The sequence below is a fragment of the Myodes glareolus genome, chromosome 10 (assembly GCF_982192425.1).
Source record: "Myodes glareolus chromosome 10, mMyoGla1.1, whole genome shotgun sequence".
NCBI classification, from domain to species: domain Eukaryota; kingdom Metazoa; phylum Chordata; class Mammalia; order Rodentia; family Cricetidae; genus Myodes; species Myodes glareolus.
Genome location: NC_142035.1, coordinates 57,497,090 through 57,516,696, shown reverse-complemented (window position 1 = coordinate 57,516,696; position 19,607 = coordinate 57,497,090). Strand labels below are relative to the sequence as shown.

The following is a 19,607-nucleotide window of genomic DNA, read 5'->3' as shown; positions in this document are numbered from 1 at the left end:
AGAGAGCCTCTGGGTTGGCCTGGATCAGGTCAAGTCTATAAAATGTCAGCTGTCAAGATCCATTTGATTTGATTTGAATGTTGCCAACTCCGCTGACACTGCAGGGACTGTACTAAGCAGGGGTGATTCTCAGGATTGTTACAAGAACAAGGAGACATTAATGCTGGTCAGACAGAAGCCACAGATGTCCTGGCCCTAGCCCGAGCCCTACTGTTGCTTTCTGTGTCTTTGTTGCAGATGTAAACGTGGCCTTTCAACAGTCAGCACACAAGGTGCTGCTAGATGACGACAACCTTCTCCCTCTGTTACACTTGACGATTGAGTATCATGGAAAGGACCATAAAGGTTTGTTATTCTCCGATTGCCTCCTTTCTGCATCTTCTCGTTTTCATCATCCTCCCTCCACAGAAACTAGTTCTGGACCTTAGGGATCACCTAGTCTAGTTCTCTAATTTTGTACAAGAACAAACGTAATTCCAGAAAGGTTCAGGTCCTCTGTCCATAGGTTGTAGCATGAATAATAAAAACCCAGAGACAGATATTGGGGTTCAACCTGAAGATCAGAAAAACAGAGCAACCAGCCGCTGGCTCTTACCTCTACCTGAGACCAAAATGGTGATCCTGCCTCCAGGAATCTCAGAATGAGAATGAGCTGAGACCTGTCTCCTCCAGTCTTACATTCGTCTCTAGTGCTGGAGTTAAAGGCATGCACCACTAGCACCAGGCCTCTGTGGCAAAACTAGTGTGGCTACTGGGATTAAAGGTGTTTGCCACCACTGCCTGGTCTGTATGGCTGACCAGCATGGCTCTTTTACTCTCTGATCTTCAGGCAAGCTTTATTTATTAAAATACAAATGAAATATCACTTACAATAGGTTTTTGAGATTGCACCTATATTTTTGTCTAAAACACACCTCAGAAAAGCCCTCACAGCAGTTTCCTCCCCTCAGGCTTTGTTGCCTCTATGTGCTGCTATTTAACACCACTGAGGCCTCATTTTATGTGTGCAGTTCATCTTGGTCTCTCTGGTTCTAATTAACCAAAGTATTTTTCATGATCTTATTAACTGTAGCAGATGCCACCCAGCCAAGAGAAGGGCCTTCTCGGGAAACATCCCCACGGGAAGCCCCTGCTTCCGGCTGGGCAGCTCTAGGTCTCTCCTATAAAGTACAGTGGCCACTACATATTCTCTTCACCCCAGCCGTCTTGGAAAAGTAAGTATTTCTGAGTTTTTCCCAAGTAAGTATTCCCCACTTTATATCCAAGGGAAGAAGTAAGTGAACAGGAGTAAGATTGGTAGAAGTGAGCCAGTCGTCCAGCTGGTTTCTACACTAGTAAGCCAGAGGTTGCAAACTTGCCTGAATTCAGGAGCTAGACAGGTTCTAGTTTTTTGTTGTTATGAAAAAGACAAGATAAAAAGCAACTTGGGAGGAAAGGACTTATTTGGTATATATGTCTAGATAACAGTTCTTCATTGAGGGATGTCAGCCTAAGGAATTCATGGAGGAACAGAGGCAGAAACCACAGAGGAGTGCCTCTTACTGGCTTGCTTTTCAGTTTGTTTAATTTACTTTGTTATACATCCCAGACCCACCTGTTCAGGTGTGGTATCACAGTGCACTGGGCCCTTCCACATCAATCATCAATCAAGAACACGCCCCACAGATTTGCCCACAGGCCAGTCTGATTAAAGCAGTCCTTAACTGAAGGTCCCTGTTCTAGGTGACTCCAGCTTGTGTCACATTAATAAGTGAGCTGACAGCCATGGAACAGCAGTAAGGACTTGAGTGAATGGGAAGGCACATCCACTTAGAGTCACCAGGCTAGGGTGGAGAAAGAGCAGTGAGGAAAGGTGAGGGCCTGAGCTTGATCCCCAGAATGCATGTGAAGCGTGAGTGTCCATGCCTGTAATCCCAGCATTTCTACTGTGAAACAGGAGGTGAAGACGGGAATATCAGTAAGCACACAAGCCAGCCAGGTTAGCCTACAAAGAGGCAAATAGTAAAAATACCCTGTCTAAGACAAGGTGGAGGGGGATGTCCAGTTTGGCATTCACATGATTGCCATGGCATATGCCCACGTGCATGCTTTTTTCCATGTTGGCCAAAACTGGAGATGATGATTTGTGAGGCACTCAATATGGGGGCTAGGAACTGAATCCAGGTCTCTGCGAGAGCAGCCAGTGCTCTTAACCACTGAGCCATCTTCTTTGATTGAGACAGGGTGTATGTAGCACCAGCTGTGCTGGAACTCACTATGTAGACCAGGCTGGCCTCAAACTCACTAAGATCTGCTTACCTCTGCTTCCCAAGCACTGAGATTAAAGGTATATACCAACATGCCTGACCCAGACTTCTCTTTTCAATTGACAAATAATAAATAATTGTAGGCTTATTATTTGTATGCTAGTTTGTCGTCTCTCAAATATGAAGTCTCAGGTAACACACTGAGTTCTGGCACTTGCCTATTCCAACAATCCTTACAAGTTTCCCCCCGGATTTTTATGATTTGTTGTTGATAATGTTAATTTCCTCGTGACCCTTATGTTAGTTAGGGTTCTGTTGCTGTGACATAAGAGCAAAGACTTCTATGTCAGCTTGTAGCTTACAGATCAGGAAGGAAAGAGCAGGACCCTGGAGGCAAGAATTGAAGCAGAGGTAATAGAGGAGTACTGCTTACTATCTTGCTGCTCATGGTTCATTCAGCTTGCTTTTTTATGCAACTCAGGACCTCACAGGGATGGTACCACCCACTGTGGGCTGGGTCCTACCATGTCAGTCATTAATCAAGAAAATGTCCCTCCCACAGACTTACCTACACATCACTCTAAAGGAGACATTTTCTTGTAGGTGAATTTTTCTGTCCCTCCTGTCAGCTTCCAAATCATGACACAGAGACTTATTAATTATAAAAGCTCGACTAATAGCTTAGATTTGTTTCTAACTAGCTCTTAAAACTTAAATTAACCCATTTCTAAATTTACTTTCTGCCTCATGGCTTTATTATCTTTACCCTGTCCATGCTTCCTCCATGTCTGGCTGTTGACTCCTCACAACACTACCCTTCTTTCCAGTGTCTTCTCTGTCCTGAAAATTTTGCCTAGCTATTGACTTTGCAGCTTTTTATTAAACCAATTGGAGTGACAGATCTTCACCATGTACAAAAAGATTATTCTACAACATTTTCTCAGTTGAGGCTCCCTCTTCACAGATGACCTTAGTTTTATGTCAATTTAACTAAAAATGAACAATCCTCTTACCTCCATGAGGAGACAATCGAGCTAGGGAGATGGAATGAGGGGGCTGGACCATGATGTGATGCTTTGATTGCAAACTTGTTCCTTGGGATGAGCAATGGGATATCCCCAGAAAGGAGATGAAAAAAGCACACTGCACCCTGAGAAAGGATGAGGAACCCCATTCTCTATGGCTGGCTACAAGAACGAGGAAGACATCTCTTTTCAGCCTTCCCCCGTCTGTCTAGCTTGTTCTCCACAACATGCCTACTGTTTTACAATAGTAAGAAACTGGTCAGTCTGGGTATAAGCAGGAAATGGTGAGTCTGTTGGAGGATTCTGCAACAGGTTCAGAGCTCACAGCCCAGCTAGACAAGGTGTACAGGCCTTATCCAGAGACTCAAAGACTTAACTGCTCACAGATGCCCACAGTTCTAGTTTGATGCAGGGGGTGTTAACATTTAATATTGCTATACAATTTAATGTTTTTAATATAAAATAAAAATATTTTAATATTTAAACTTTAAGGTATTGGTTTTTAATATTTAATAAAATATTTTAATGTTGTTTTAATATGTGTGTACATGGGTATGTGTGATGTCAATGACTGCAGGATCAAAAGAGGACACTGGCTCTCTTACTGAGGCTTGGTTATTGTGTTGTATAGCTGAAATTCATTTCATCTTCTCACCACTCTTCTAGCCTGCCTGTCTTTGTGTGAAGGGATATTAGATTAAGGTTCATATCTCAGTGATGCTTCTGTCATAGGTACAATGTTGTTTTCAAGTACTTACTGAGTGTGCGCCGTGTCCAGGCTGAACTACAGCACTGCTGGGCCCTTCAGATGCAGCGCAAGCACCTCAAATCTAACCAGACAGATGCAGTCAAGTGGCGCCTAAGAAATCACATGGCCTTCTTAGTAGATAATCTTCAGTACTATCTCCAGGTATGTTCTGAGCGGTTTATGGAAGAGGTGGGAAGGGAAGGGAACCTAGAAAACACTGAGATGGGGCAATTCTGTGTCTGGTAAAATGCTGCAGTTGGAGAAAATTTAGGAGTTACATCACTAGGTATGTTTCTTGGCATTTTAAAGGGAAGTGGATATCCACAGATAAAGGGATTTAGGCTTCAGGATACTTGTTTGCCAGACATTTTGGAACTCTCAAGCATGTCCAGTCTTTTGATATTGTAACATGACATTATTTGCAGAGTTCACACCCAAAAAACATACACAGTTACCACGCCCCTTCCCTTCCAAAAGAATCTCATTTTAGAATTTTGTGCTGCCCCTTGACTACATGTTCAACAAGCCTATTGTTGCTAACCATTTCAGTCAGTGGAAGGGATGAGACGTGAGTGGATTAGGCCAGAGTAGGGGAGAGTGGTCTGCAAAGACATTTGAAGCTATTAAAAATTACACACCATGGAGCTGGAAAGACGGCTTAGCAGTTAAGGATGCTAACCACATGTGCAGAGGACCCAGGTTTGGTTCTTAACACCCACATGGTAGCTGACAACATCAGTAGCTCTAATCCAATAGCTAGTCCCAGAGGATCTGACACCCTCTTCTGACCTCTGTGGGCACCAGGTATACATGTGATATACATACACATATGCGAGCAAAACATGTAATTTTTTTATATATATAACTGCACAACCATGACTGGAACTATAGCTCAATTGGTAGAATACTTACATAGCATACAGGAAGAGTATGATGGCACCAGTCTATAATCCCCAACACTTGAGAGGTAGAAGCAAGAGGATCAGAAGTTCAAGGTCATCCTTAGCTATAGAGTGAGTTTGAGGCTAGCCTGGCCTACATTGAAAGACTCCCGTGGGCGTCTTCCCTCAGGAGAGACCCCCATGCCCAAAGATCAGTCGAAAACACGCAGCCGGATGCAAACTGCAAGAGGTTTATTGGATACACAGGTACCTGGGGGCGACAAGTCTTTCGGAGGACTTGCGCGCCTGCAGGTTGGGGGTGAGGGGTTCTTATAGGAGAGCAAAAAGCGAGGTTTACAGAAGCAAGATGCAGGGTGGTAAATTTTTAACCTAAATAACAATGAGGGGACTACTCTGCGGTTTACTGTTCCTCCTAACCTGCCCCCTCCTTTCCTGGCTGGCGACCAGATGTCTGATTGCACAGCCCCTGACTCGTGAGAACCCCGCTTTATACGTGACTCAGGCCTCGCAATCCTCTCTTTGTTTCTATGACCAGTTCATAAATCCCTGTCTTGCAGCCAGATAAGGCTGTCCTTGCCCTAACCTCAGGTATCTTTGCTCAGCATTCCGGAGGCACTGAATTAAGCTTGTTATTTGCTCAGCATTCCGGAGGTCCTGACTAGGCTTGTTATCTGTTCATCCTTTGCAAGAACGGTATGACTGTGGTTAAAGCGAGTTGGGGTCCTTCAACATAAGACCCTGTCTCAAAAACAGAAATTATACAATCAATCAGACCCGTTGACATACAACTATAACATCCACACTGGGAAGTGTCAGGAAGGAGAATCATAAAGTCTGGGCCGTAGCAAGACCCTGTGTCAAAACAAACAGATGACAGGGTATGAGGCTCAGTGCTAGAGTTTCCCTTGCATACACAAGGCCCCAGCAACACACACACTTTACAAGGCTCAACAATTGAAGTATGTCTTTGGTCAGCCTAAAGTGGCTAGAAGGAAGACGAGGGCTGGTGAGATGATTGAGTGGTGAAGGCTAGAGCCAACAAGCCTGATTACCTGGGACCTACATGGTAGAAGGAGACTGGAACAGACCCTGGAAAATTGTCCTTTGCCCTTCACATGTGCCCTGCAGCATAGACAATTCTCTCTCTCTCTCTCTCTCTCTCTCTCTCTCTCACACACACACACACACACACACACACACACACACACACACTCATACTAAAAGGTGAGAAGAACCATAAAATAGAGCACTCAGGATGTGCCAGGTGCTAAAACAAATCATCTGTCTGCTAGGTAGATGTGCTGGAATCTCAGTTCTCACAGCTTCTTCATCAGATCAATTCTACGCGGGACTTTGAGAGCATCCGATTGGCACATGATCACTTCCTAAGCAATCTGTTGGCACAATCCTTTATTTTGCTGAAACCAGTAAGTAAGAGTACTTCTAATATATTCCTTCAGACTCTTGGAATTGACAAACTATGAAATTTATTAAGTCCTTGTTCAATTCCATTTTTACAAAATAAAGAGGAAGCATTAAAAGGGAACGGAAATGTTGTACCATAGGGTGTGGTGAACAGGTGTAGATAAAGAACTAGGTATTTAACCCCCAGAAGAAATGAGTTACAGAAATCTTCCTGACTCTACAGCACCAGGATCAACCAATAATTTGAAAGTTTTCTTCATAGGTACATAGTGTCTTGTCATTCTGAGTGTGTCCCCCATCCGCAAGTACACACATTTAGCACTTTTGTGGAAGCTCTCCTCAACTCTGAATACATACCGGAGTTATCTGTGACCTTGACGATCTAAGACCAAAGGACATCTAAGTCAAACATGTAGATTGGGATCCAGGCATAAGTAATTTTTAAGCATACAGCTTTAATCCTAAAATGAAAAGTGAGAAACTGAAATAATCCCCATATAGTGTTTATACTTGAATGTTTGCGGTGAACAAGTTGTACTGCTCAGGGCGCCAACCATAAATGGTATAGGCTTCTTTTTGCTCTGGTATTTGGGGCTGTTACTTGCCAAATAAGGGGAAAATGACTAAAGTAGTCAGTATCTCAGAGGGTTCTGTGAGCTAAAAAACACAGCAATGACAGGCACTGTTCCTACATGGCAGGGGTGTATCCCTGAGGAAAAAAGCAGAACGTCAGAACAGGTCATCATAATGAAGTCTTTATTGAGTGCTTACTGTATGCAAGGCACTGGGGATACAAAGAGGTATAAGTCATGGCTCTGCCCTTAAGGAGCTCACAATCTAGTTGGAAAAACAAGATGTACATACAAAAGTCAGCAACAGCACACGTGACCTGGACAATTGCCAGTAAACAACACAGATACTACAACAGAGAAAGGCGGAGTTCACTAAAGGCTACAGTGGGGAAGGAGCATTTCACAGAATGGGGCTTGACTGGTACTAAAGAGAAAAGAAATCCCAGGAACAGTGCTCATAGCTCAAAGGCAAGAGCACACGCAGTGTGTCTGATAAAGGATGGTGAGCGAATGGCAAGTAGAGTGGAGGCTTTGTGCAGGGGGACAAAGAATGCAGCTGTCCCAGGAAGGGATATTCATCTGCATGTTGTTTGGGAGGGTTAGACAGCCTTGAGGGTGGGAAGTGTCTGTGTGGAGTTCAGACAGGGGAGGTCAGCTGTTAGACTATTCCCAAACCTTGCATTTTCAGAAGTTTCTTCCTTCATTTCCTAACACCAACTATATTTTTGGGTAGGTGTTTCACTGCCTGAATGAAATCCTAGATCTCTGTCACAGTTTTTGTTCACTGGTCAGTCAGAACCTGGGTCCACTGGATGAACGGGGGGCTGCCCAGCTGAGCATTCTTGTGAAGGTGAGTCTGCCTGGCCACTGGATACATGCTCCTACCCCCACCCCGCTGAGCAAACAGCCTTTGCTCTGAGCCAATAACGTGTATCCCAGAACAAAGAAATGACAAGATAAAAAGATAAAAGCGTTGCTATCAGTGGATTTTGAAGATGATTAATGTACTGCCTCACAGTGTTCAGAAATAGTTCAGCCCACCAAGTATGCATTGGCTTTGTGCTCATTTTCTCACATCCCACTTCCTTCCCTGAACCAGCCTCCCATCTCACTTGTAATTATAATCTGAGAATATATTTATCTCCTTGTAACAAAGCAAGCTCAGTGCAATCCCGCTTTGTGATAGAATATATTAATCTGAAATGAGCTTTAAATTCTTACTAATGAGAAAGCACTTTCATGGAAGCCATGCATTTCACGGACATGGTATTAAGAAGTCAGAGTCGTTTTAGGAGCCGATAGAAATGGGAATGTGGTCCTGAGGGGACCCCAGGCGCCTAGCACTCTGCATGGGTAGTGACAGCTTGGGTCTCTCAACAGGGCTTTAGTCGCCAGTCTTCACTCCTCTTCAAGATTCTTTCCAGTGTTCGGAATCACCAGATCAATTCAGATTTGGCTCAGCTACTGCTCCGGCTAGATTATAACAAGTATTATACCCAGGCTGGTGGAACTCTGGGCAGGTAAGAATAATCCTTGGAGAACTCATTAGATTTGGGGAAGGAATTTCATGAGTTGTAAAAGTCCAAAACTTTAGCCTTCATCTACAAACACTCTCATTTTATAAGCAAGGCTCAGAGATACAGGAAGTGAGGGGAGGGGAGTTATTTCATAATTTATCTGGAGATTATGTAAAAATCATCAGCATGGTGAACTACTACAGCTGAGGGTGGTTCTAGGTTAGACTATGTATGTTCTAAGCGGCAGTGTGGCTTGCACAATCTGCTCTGACACGTTCTAGCAGTGCAGCTGTAGCACCATGCTTCACTGGCCACTGCCTCTTCTAAACTTCTTTAGATCTAATAATGAGGTCCAGTGGTAGCTGGATCCTCAGCGGTGTCATTCTTTCTAGTTTTAGCAGAAGCCAAACATCTTTTGGAGTATCAAGGTAACATCAGCTGTATCTCAGATGACCATGCTTCTTGGGAAAGCATAGCATTTAATGAAACTTTTTTTCCTTTTTATAGTTTTGGGATGTGAAAACTGGTTCTTAAAATGAAGTAACCATCGGTCCTACCACGCTCTGATGTTTGTAGTAAGCCTCCCCAGGCATCACAAGATGCCTGCAGACTGGTAAAAGGATGCTACCTTTTCTTCTAGAAGCAGTCCAGAGGTCTAAGTCCTCCCTACCAGTCCTGTAGGGGAACTGGAGCCAGCTATCTCTCAACCACTCAAAGGCTTTATTCCTTTACACTAAGACATCTGTTGGGTGGGTTCATTTGTGCAACAGCGGTGTATTGGGCATTTACGATGTCCCTATGGACTCTTCAAGATACCACAGAGAACAATGAGAACCAATAAAATTGTTTAGGATTGGTTCACATGTAAAAAAGGAATCATTCTTATGAAAAGGTCAGCATCGAGATGTTACCACCAAATTAGAAAAGACTTAAGACAGGCTGTGAACTTTCCCTCCTCTGTACCATATAATTTATAACTATACAGATTGTCCTTAAGATATAAGAGCCCCCCTCCTTTAAGGATATTCAAAACCTGACCAGTGGGTTCTCTAATTCTTTCAGACTGGTAAAAGGGGTAGTTCTAGCTAAAGATGACAGCAGTCAAATTGTTCAGATGTTAGACAGTGAAAATTGCAAACTTTTCCCTATGCTCGAATAGTGAAGTCACTAATGTTCCTATCAGCATAAACAAAGAGTACAGTCTTCGGGCCTGTCTGTAGTCCCTGAATGTTCTCTTCGGCTACACATTTTTTACCACCCACTGTGAAAGTCTGTACTTGTCAGCTACAGAGGATCCCTTCCATTGTTACCTCTAAAAGCAAAGCATGGCAGACAATGGCCTACTGCTTGTTTTTATAAATAAAGTATTATTCAAACAATCACACATACGCATTTACTTAATGTCTATGATTGATTTCATCTCACAGCAAAAGACAAGAAATTGTGACAGATGAAATGAATGTAAAGCCTAAAGTATTTACTGTTTGGCTCTTTATAGAGAACATAAAGACTAATAAGTAGCCTTGATTTAGAGAGTGACAGGTTGTTTGTTAATGGGGACAACGTTGAGTGCCAGGAAGGAATGGCTTCCAGCAGTTTTGACAGTTAACGCTTACTTTACAGAAAATTGTCCCATCAAGTTCATAGTCACTGTCCATTCATACCAATTGGTCATCTTCCCTGTCAGCTCTGAGTACCACAGATCAGCTGTTAATAAGCTCAGGTCTTGATACCCAGAGCTGTCCTCAACCCCATTCAACTTTGGCACTACTGTTTATCTAGGCCCTTGTGTGCTCTAAGCATAACATTTTAGATAGCCTGGGATACCCTTGGGACTGACAGTGGTGCCAAAGGATAAATTTCATTCCTTCATGTTTATCTTCCTTTGTCTGCTGTACTGCTAAAGTGATGATTAAGCCTGCTGGTACTAAGAGAAGATCCTATAGTACCATGTTCTGAGATTAAGCTCAAAGAAACAGATGAAGAAATCTCAAGTTACTACAACCAAAGAGAGTCAACATTTATTTTATCATAAAAGTTCAGCAAATAAAACTATGTACAAGATTCATGCAAAGAATACAATTACACACAAGACACACTTAAAACCTGATTAAAACACAATCTCCACAATAGCAGGGATAAAACCAGTAAGACCAAGTATCTTTAGTGAGAAACATAATCATGTTTATATTTTGGATGCTGTTTGAATCCAATTCTCTCCCCGACAATGAGGCACTGGATCACCCACTCTTGTGACACCACAGGCAGCTGCAAGGCTTCAGCACACTTGAGCACCGAGGCTGGGCACGAGGGGTCTGTCACCACCACATCAAACACCCCTAAAGCAATGTCTGCAACAAGTAGGGGGAAGTGAATGAGGAAAGAACACTCAGTTTAGCTCTTATTAAAAGAACAGGTGCCTTCTAGCCAGTATTCCTACTCTGCCAACCAAAGCCCTCTTACACATACTGCATATTCATAGCTTAAAATAAAAGTTGTCATCACCACTTGCTAACCTTGTAGACCTAATAAACAGAAATGCCACTGGAGACTATACAAGCAGGAACAGCTTTGTCCTTCTCTTACACTAACACATCTTTTTTGAAGATGGGACTTCTCTTAAAAACAAGGACTGAGACTTGGACCACACAGGCTAACAATGTGAGTCTATGGACATCCCTGGAATGACAGTGAACACACACTTTCCAGGTACCTTTGTTATGGGCACTTGAATGGTGCTGCTTCACGGAGGCTGCCCCTCCAGTCATGAGGATCTCAGACCAGAGCTCCAGGAAATTCTGTTGTTGATCTGACACCAAGAGTACCTTCAGATTCTGGAAAGGGTTTTCACGGGGTTGCCTATGAAGGAGTTGAAGATGCAGTGTTTGGGAACTGGAAAGAACCTTAGTATAACTAACGATTAGATCATCTGCAAAGGCACTCCTGCACATCTGAATGCTTTCCTAACTAGGTCATGTAGTGGAATAAGTCCTGCCTCTCTTCTGATGAGGTATGCACTCTGGGATCCTAGACTTATGCTCCTGAGTTCCCTCCCGTTTAAGTTTAATGATTGAAACTTAATCCTAATCTCAGTGCTTCCACTAGTAGGGGATACTGGTCCTAATCTTCCCACATCTTCAGAAGGTTCCCAGCCAATGTAGAATGAGACGCTAGCAATAAAGTACTTGACTACCAAAATCATTTCAAATGTCTACAGGCACTCCAGTTTCCAGTAACACTGTTTTCCCGACTAGACTACTGGATCCTTACAAGCTAGTCTTCCTATCGTCTCAGCTCAAGAAGGGATCCCAAACACTCACCAATCCAGAATTCTCTGCTCCTCAAGGCTATACCCAGCAGGCAGCAGATAATTACGGTAGTTTTGGAGCTGGTTGGCATGGCAACTATCATGGACCCAGACATGAGACACACAAGGAATTCCACTGGCAAGGCACAGGAAGTACTTCCGGGTTCGACAATGCTGGTCCGCAATTAGGAGACACTGGTAGGCTGTGTTACACTGGAAGAAAAGGAGCCCAGCTGATGGGTCTGGTGGTGTCTAGGGAAACCTTTCCTGATTAGCTGCACCTGATATACCCTCTCGAGAGCCAATAAGAAGAATTCTAGTTGGTATCAAAAATACCATCTAATCTGTGTTCATACCTAAGGCTGTGTTGTTCACTGAGAAGCCCAAACTGCTTTCTGAAACATTTACCCTATCACACCTATGGCTTTTGGAAGACCTAAATCTCAAGGTCAACCATACCAGGTACCCACCCAACCTTCCAAGCTAGAGAATCGGCAAAACCAATAGCTCTGTTGTTCTCTCAACACCACTACCACCTAACCCCAGGTTCTAGCTTCTCTTCCTATACAATGAAAATGCTGGGCTGAGGTGGCAGAATGGCACAGCACTCTGAAATTCAAACCCCTCTTGGTCTTTTCTCAATTCAGAAAGTGGATAGCAAGAAAAAAAAAAGCCTCACCTGGGCTTCATTGAAGTCTTCGAGGATATACCCAGCTCCTGCTCGAAGCTGGCATTCTGTATACTGCTTGTTGAAAGGAGGAATTTCTAAAAATTCTATATATACATATAAAAAATAACCAAATTATTATTTTTAATAATGATTGGTTTCCTAGGTACTACTTTAATGCCTACTTGTAACTGCTGCTTCCTTTTCTATTCTGCAGTTATCTGTAAGGGCTTAGACACATTAATTTGAGGGACTGAACAACTTCCACATCTCCCATTAATCAGTCAACTTTCTGAGCTATACAGCACCAAGCAACACACGCTTATGTGGAACTGCTGTGTGAAGTCTGGTTTCAAGGGCTAGGTTGTTATAACCATCTTTAACATAATGCCAGGCGGCTGCAGGGACTCCTAACACTGAGATCGGGCTAGGTCACTGAGTGCATACTTTTTCCTCCACGGTACCTATCTGAATTCTGTGTGACACATACTGCATCTGCTCTCATGGCCCAACTGCCCATCACCAAAACATCTCTACTCATATTTTTCATATGTGGCTTCCAAACCATAGAAATCTTAAATGTAGCTCCCTGGTCTCTTCCCATGCTCTGTGCGTATGTTTCTGAGGCTAGACCTGGTGAGTAGTTAGGAATAATTAGAGTCATAACACATCTTCAATTGTACCATTTTATAACAATCATATTTCTTCATTTTGATTCCTTTCTTGCAAGACTCGACATTAGTCGAAACTCTTTACCTTTTTGTTTGTTTGTTTGTTTATTTTTTCTTTTTTCGAGGCAGGGTTTCTCTGTGTAGCTTGGCTGTCCTGGAACTCGCTCCTCTATAAACCAGGCTAGCTTCGAACTCAGAAATCCGCCTGCCTCTGCCTCCCTGATTACTGGGATTAAAGGCATGCACCACCACCGTCACCGGCCTAACTCTAACTTATAAACAACTTCCATCTAGTTCTTAGCTTGGACAGACATCTGGAGATTTCCATCACTCGCTATATTTGATCTACACATTGTCTCCTACACCACACATTTGTCAGACCTCTGAGATACATGTTACCCCACTGGACTACAGACTCCACATAGACAGAGTGAGAGATGCCACATAAATGACATAATTTATTTTAAGGTTAATGAGAAGTCCAAGAATTGAAAGGGCCTAGAAGCTAATTTTTTCCAAACTATCCTAGGGCACTAGGGACAACCACAATCCCTTCTATTCAAAATAAAATTCATCCTCCACATGGGTTTTCTTAAGTAGGTGCTAGAACATACATGGAAAAGGTGGCAAGTCATCAGAAACATGGTTATATGTATGGTTCTTGGAAGGTAAAGCCAGCACTGTGTTCTAATCCCATCTGCCATTATTGTTGGAAAAAAAGCAATTTAACCTTGATAGATTTTTATCATTCATTTTATATATGAAGAACGAGACTCCCTAGGCCAGGACGAGACTCAGCAGGCAAAGGTACCACCCAAGCCTGCACACTTGAGTTTGACTCCCTGGGACCCATTAAGGTAGGAGGAAAGAACTGATTCTTCCAAGTTGCCCTGTGATTTCCACACGTGTACATATACAAATATACCCATGTATAAATCTATATAAGTATATATCTGTGTGTACCTCTATCTATGTAGTACATAAATTAACAAAACAAAAAAATCTGTCTCCCAGATGCTTACCAAGACTTATCTTGAGAACCACTCACTGAGAATTTTGTGAAAGTCTACAGACCAGAAGTAGGGCACAAGTTAAAGTTGACCAGAATCAAGGTAAACACTGGCCCACTCCCCTGCCTTAACAAAAAGAACACTGCCTCACAAAGGAAATGGAAAGACAGTGCATGGATCAGAGCCCCTGGGAACTTACCCTCCTCTTCTTCGCTGCTTCCTGTAGGCCCATCTAGTAGTTTAGAGCGGCTGGTCAGCTTGTCACTAGTTGTGGCCATGGTGAGGAGAAAGGCATAGCCCAGAAACAAGGTCTTGTTGAGGGGCAGGGGCCCTCTTGGCTCTTCCAGGACAGAAGGTTCAGCTGTGTTGTCTCCACTCTCACAGGGGCTCACAAATTCTCCTGCCCCCACTGTACCTAGGAAGGACAAAGTACAGTTACTGAAATGATACACACAGACCACTGCCTGGACAAAGGCCCAGCACTGAGGATGACTTGATAAGCCATGTCCTAATGAGCTTGTCTATGCTATGACCAAAAGACCATTAATAAAGCCAATCATTCTAAGTGGCCAACAACCCAGGACCAAATTTACAATGAAGACAAAACAACATTTAAACCTAAAATGACCATTACAGTAGGCAGTTGGCTGTTTTCATGTATGGAAATCAACTGGTAATATTTCTGTAACATCAAATACTTCTAAGGCCACCTGAAAACACAAGAAAAAGTACAGTATTTGGAAGCCTTCAACCCACTTTCACTGCCCATGTCTCTGATTTCCCCAGAATATATGATGTTTTGAAGCAACCTTTAAAGGACAAACAAAACAAACTTTTCATTACTGCCAAGAACTGTCCCATTCCATCTTGGACTCTCACCAGAACAGTGCAGCAAGTACTGAGTGATAAAGTGTCTTTACATGGAGGTGAATCCACATCAAACACCCTTCGCCAACACCTAGGAAGGGAAGTAAGCCACCATTCTAGAACACCCGTGCTAAGACGTGCCCCAGGAAGTCCTCCAGAAGGAAACAGATACCTACTGAAGAAGCCGAGTCAGGTTCACTAGGAGGCTAAGATGACAGCGGGTCATGCATGCCTCCCTGAAATAAAACCAGCATCAAAAACAGTCTCAGAGACAGGGATGCTATGTCTATGACAATGGACTTTAGGGTCAAACCTGCCTAGGTTTGAGATCTGGCTTATTCTGTCACATTGAGAAAGTTACCTAACTTTTCTTAAAATTCCCAAATATATGGAAAATGAATTCTAAGGGATTATATGGGAATGTGAATGAAACACTTGGGCCCCATGCCTCACCCAGTAAATATTTAATAAAGGTTAGCTTTTACTGTCTTTAAATACCTGAAATACACAGCAGTGGTATTGGGTGGGTAAGCAGAAAACACAACTCAAAGGGGTAAAAAATCTGGTGCTAGGGCAAGGGAACATGGAAATCAATGTGCCAGCCTGAGAAAGCCCTACCCACCAATGGCAGGACTTTACCTCTGCCTATAGAAGTCACAACAGCCAGGTCTAGGTCATGGCAGACAATGAACAAATGGCTGAATTTTCTTCATACTGAAAGGGAGTGACTTAGAAAGGGTGGGCAGAGGAGAGTGGAGGTTCAGACTGAAGTACAACCTTTCAATAGGAAACTTGAGAGTCAGCCTAAACACAAGATAGTGGAAGATCTAAGGATGAGGAATTTCACCCATTTTGAGTCTGCTTAAACTACCATACTTGTATTCCCCCAAAGAGCCCACACAGGAATGTTTGTGATCAAGTTTTGTCCTCCTGTCTACACTGCTGGGCTCTGAACAGAAGGTAAAGAATGTAGCTTTTATCAGTATCACCTGTAGGCTTGTGGATGCCAGTCTGACCATCATAGAACATCCATGTACTGTGCTCCCATCTTACCAGGTTTCACGGTGGCAGACTTGCGACCTCGCTTAGCAGGGGACCGTTCCTCTTCAGAAGTGATGAGTTTCCTTTTGCCTGACGGAGCTCCCGTGGAAGCACGGGGACTCTCTGTGGTTTTACGGGTGGGCGTTGTGCTGCTGCTGCTGGAGGCAGTGGGGGTGGCTGGAGAGCTGATGTTACTGCGCCGTTTCCGCTTTCCTTCCACCAAATTATCTGATAAATAAGCCAAAGGTTGATAAGAACCTATGGTCTCAACTCAAATCTGACATAGATAGCACTGTGCTCTTTGCCACCTCCCACAATCAGGAAGCCTCTTTTTAAAGTAATACGGTTTATATTCCAATCACTGCCGTAAGTAAGATGTGTCTGCTCCCCTGTAGAACTAGGAAGGCCAGAAAAGCTCTAGAGACTTCTCATATGGTACTTGGAAGGAAACAAGTGTAGCAATAGTTCCAGAAAACGACAACCATCATCATCCAATAAACCACAAGATACGCCAGGCAAGCGTTCCTGACTACTCTAGAAACTGTCCTCCCTTCTCTAAGTCAAGTGTGGCCCCGCTGGCAGCTGTTCAGGAAGGTCTTACCTAAGCTGATATCTGCTGCCTTCGTGAGGGGTGTGACGGCTTCATATGGGCCCAGTCCATATTGCTCTCTTAGCCTGTTTCCTTGCTCCAAGGACAGGATGACGGCCATTCGCTTATACCACTTCCTTTGGCCCTCTTTTTCAATGCTGTAGTACAGCTCCCCAGACTCCTTCCTGTGTCCTTTGACCACTCCTGGGGGTGACATAAAAGATACCATATTGTAGACTGCCTAGCACCCTCTTAAAAGGGCTCTACAAAAGTAGGGGATGCAGAGAGCCAACAACAGTAGACTAAACCAGGCTTTTACGGAGACTTAGTTGTTCATCCCAAATGTTTTACAACACTGGTAGCTACTACACAGGATTAGACAAGGTTTTCTGAGAGAAAGCAGCCTTTAGTTACATACTAAAGCTTCCCAATGCTGGACTTAGGGCTGTTGGTGGCTCAAATGGAACTCCTGAAGTGAACGGCATGGTTTCTTAACAATCTTGTAGCAAAGCTTCCCATTGTGGTTTCTTTGAAGAATGAATTATAGTCATAAATTACAGGTGAAAAATGACAGTTCTGAGGGACCATATGTACAGGCTTGTCTACTGTGCAACAGAGCCAGGACAGAGAGCAAAGAAAGGGAAAATAAACCACGCCCCTGTCTGACCTCCCTGCTCCTGCACTGATTCACAACTGTACATGGCTGTTAGGAGCAGGGTGCAGGGCATACAAGGAAACGGAGTTAGAACTCAACTAACCTGAGCATGGGACTAGGTGTTATGTGATAACTGGGCAAGAGCTATTTCCAATTCTATTGAAGAACAAATAAAACACTCCTTCCTCTCTATCAACTAATAAACATCATATTATCTCTCACACAACATAAAAATGGCGCATTACTCTTGATACTCTTCATTCATGAACAGAAAGATGCACTTTACTCTCCATTAGTTGTCTTGCATTAAGGGCTAAGGAATCTAGCTTCCTACCTGGGAAAAGCAGGGAGGAGGAGCAGGTCCTAGTTCTACTGTGCCACAGAATCACTTCCTATACGCGTCTCCTAGGTTAAATCTATCACCAAACTAAATCAGGAAGAGCACCTAAAACTGGCAAAAGCCCAAGGCCAAAAAGACTAAGGAAGAGCTCCTGCAGCTGGGAGCGGTGCGGTGCAACACTGGGGATAGACAGACAGCCTCGTGAGTGGGGTGCTGAATCCCCATTCCTAACGTACATTTACTACTGAGACAAAACTACCTTGAAAGGGCCACATGTGAGCCTCTACGATGGCTTTATACTCAAAGCCAGACGCAGACTATACATATGGACATAACTATGAGCTACCAGTCGGTGCACTACTCCTAACTGCCACACAACTTGGTGTTACCTAGTGTTAAAGGGAAAGTGGTTCTACAAACACTGAAACAAGGGGGCCTGGAGATTTGAACAGAAAAGCATGGTTTTTCATTCTGTCCCAACTCATGGTCAACACAATAACCAGAAAGGATCTTTCTAAATAACAGTCAACACAATAGGAATGCTTAAAATAAGCCAAGGAAGGACTATATTCTCAGAATTAAAAGCACACACAAACCCCTAACCATTACCAACACTGGCTACTAAAAAAGAAAGGCAGTGACATAGACCACCTTCTGCTAACAGGCACACAGGATGCTGAGCTACATCTTCCTGCTGAACCTTCTTAGTGGAGCGGCACAGTCTCCAGCCGAATTCTTACCAATGCAGGCAGTGAATTGAAATGCTGGAAGTGAAAGGAAACAGAATACTGAAGGGAGAAAACACTAATGTTGGCGTGGCGAGACCTGGGAAGCACCACCTTATCATGTCACTAGTGATGGGATATGACGTCACATACCTCCCTCTGCCCCACAGATGACAGGAGGGGCATTTCACCTCTATGACATTCCTTACAGTAAAATAAAAACAAAATCGCAACTCCAGTCTAATGAGAAAACATAAGATCTGATTTGAGAGACACTCTATAAAATAGATTTATAGATTTATAAAAATTTATTCCTCAAAACTGTCAAGGTCATGGAAAAACAAAAGGCAGAAATTGCCACAAACCAGGAGACCAAACGAAACATGATGACTAAATGTAATGTGGTATCCTCGACTGGGTCCTGAAACAGAAAAGGGACGTTATAGAAAAGATGATAAAATCTAAATAAAGTCTGGAGTTTAGTTAACGGTAAGGAATCAAGATTGACTTCTTGGTTCTGACAAACAGACTAATTTTGAATACTTTGGAAAGGGAACACTGGGTGAGGAGGACACAGGAATCCTCCTCCTTCCTAATACCATTCTGTACTTGGGAAATTTTTCTTTCATTCTATAACTATTCCAAAATGTTTACTGAAAACCAAGCTATGAACAAAAAAGTCAATGGCAAAGGTAACCAGTGTAACAGGGTGGAATCTCTGACTTGAGAGATCCAGAAAACAGTAAGGCAGGGAGGGGGGATGTCTGGGTAATTGCTGACAGGACGGACAATAGGCACAACATCAATAGGGACTCTGCTTGCTTCATTACCTGCACTGAAATACTCATCTTCTGAGAGGGCTGTCACTTCAGTGTCCAGGGGTATGGGGTCACACAGGAGAATGTCTTTGCCCAACACATCACATTCATACCCATCATCAAAGAGCAGCTTGTACTTCCCAGCTCCAACATCTCGTGTGATTTTCCCAGAGTAAAAGTAGCCATTGGATGACCACTTAGCCACAACACGGAGCCCCACAAAGCTGTTTCCTGGAGATGAGGCATCCAAGCCATCAGAAGAAGCAGTAGCAGCCTGAAAAGGAATCTCTGGAGAATCACTCCGCCGAAAAGCACCAGAACCTGCATCCATTCGTTTGGCAGAGTCTGGTACACGGGGCATAATTCGGGTGAAGGACTTGTCATCTGGTGACATGTTAGGTGAAATGTCTTCTATGCCCAAAGGACCAGACGCAACTGTTTCTCTAAAGACAGATAAGAGAAGTAAGTGAGACCAAGAAAGG

At 43.4% G+C, this 19,607-nt stretch overlaps 2 protein-coding genes across 7 annotated transcripts in view; one reads left to right on the top strand and one right to left on the bottom strand.

Moving 5' to 3' along the window:
- Tubgcp4 (tubulin gamma complex component 4) overlaps positions 1–9,819 on the top strand; it is a 38,550-nt gene extending 28,731 nt beyond the window's left edge. Inside the window, exons 12-18 of one of the 3 annotated variants that reach the window (XM_087911264.1) lie at positions 238–345; positions 1,076–1,214; positions 4,004–4,181; positions 6,214–6,348; positions 7,652–7,768; positions 8,299–8,438; positions 8,943–9,819. In XM_087911264.1, coding sequence (XP_087767390.1) covers positions 238–345; positions 1,076–1,214; positions 4,004–4,181; positions 6,214–6,348; positions 7,652–7,768; positions 8,299–8,438; positions 8,943–8,955 — 830 coding nt within the window. In that variant the 3' untranslated portion in view covers positions 8,956–9,819. The other 2 variants (XM_087911263.1, XM_087911265.1) reach the window with 2 other exon arrangements.
- Positions 9,820–10,430: 611 nt separating this feature from the next.
- Positions 10,431–19,607, bottom strand: part of Tp53bp1 (tumor protein p53 binding protein 1) — a 68,354-nt gene continuing 59,177 nt past the window's right edge. For all 4 annotated transcript variants that reach the window (XM_048459699.3, XM_048459702.3, XM_048459701.3 and 1 more), the window contains 8 exons: positions 19,138–19,568; positions 16,600–16,791; positions 16,011–16,226; positions 14,290–14,505; positions 12,422–12,516; positions 11,756–11,955; positions 11,149–11,294; positions 10,431–10,786 (listed from right to left, as the gene is read on the bottom strand). In XM_048459699.3, the coding sequence (XP_048315656.3) occupies positions 10,599–10,786; positions 11,149–11,294; positions 11,756–11,955; positions 12,422–12,516; positions 14,290–14,505; positions 16,011–16,226; positions 16,600–16,791; positions 19,138–19,568 (1,684 nt within the window). In that variant the 3' untranslated portion in view covers positions 10,431–10,598. The remainder of the gene's footprint in view (positions 10,787–11,148; positions 11,295–11,755; positions 11,956–12,421; positions 12,517–14,289; positions 14,506–16,010; positions 16,227–16,599; positions 16,792–19,137; positions 19,569–19,607) is intronic.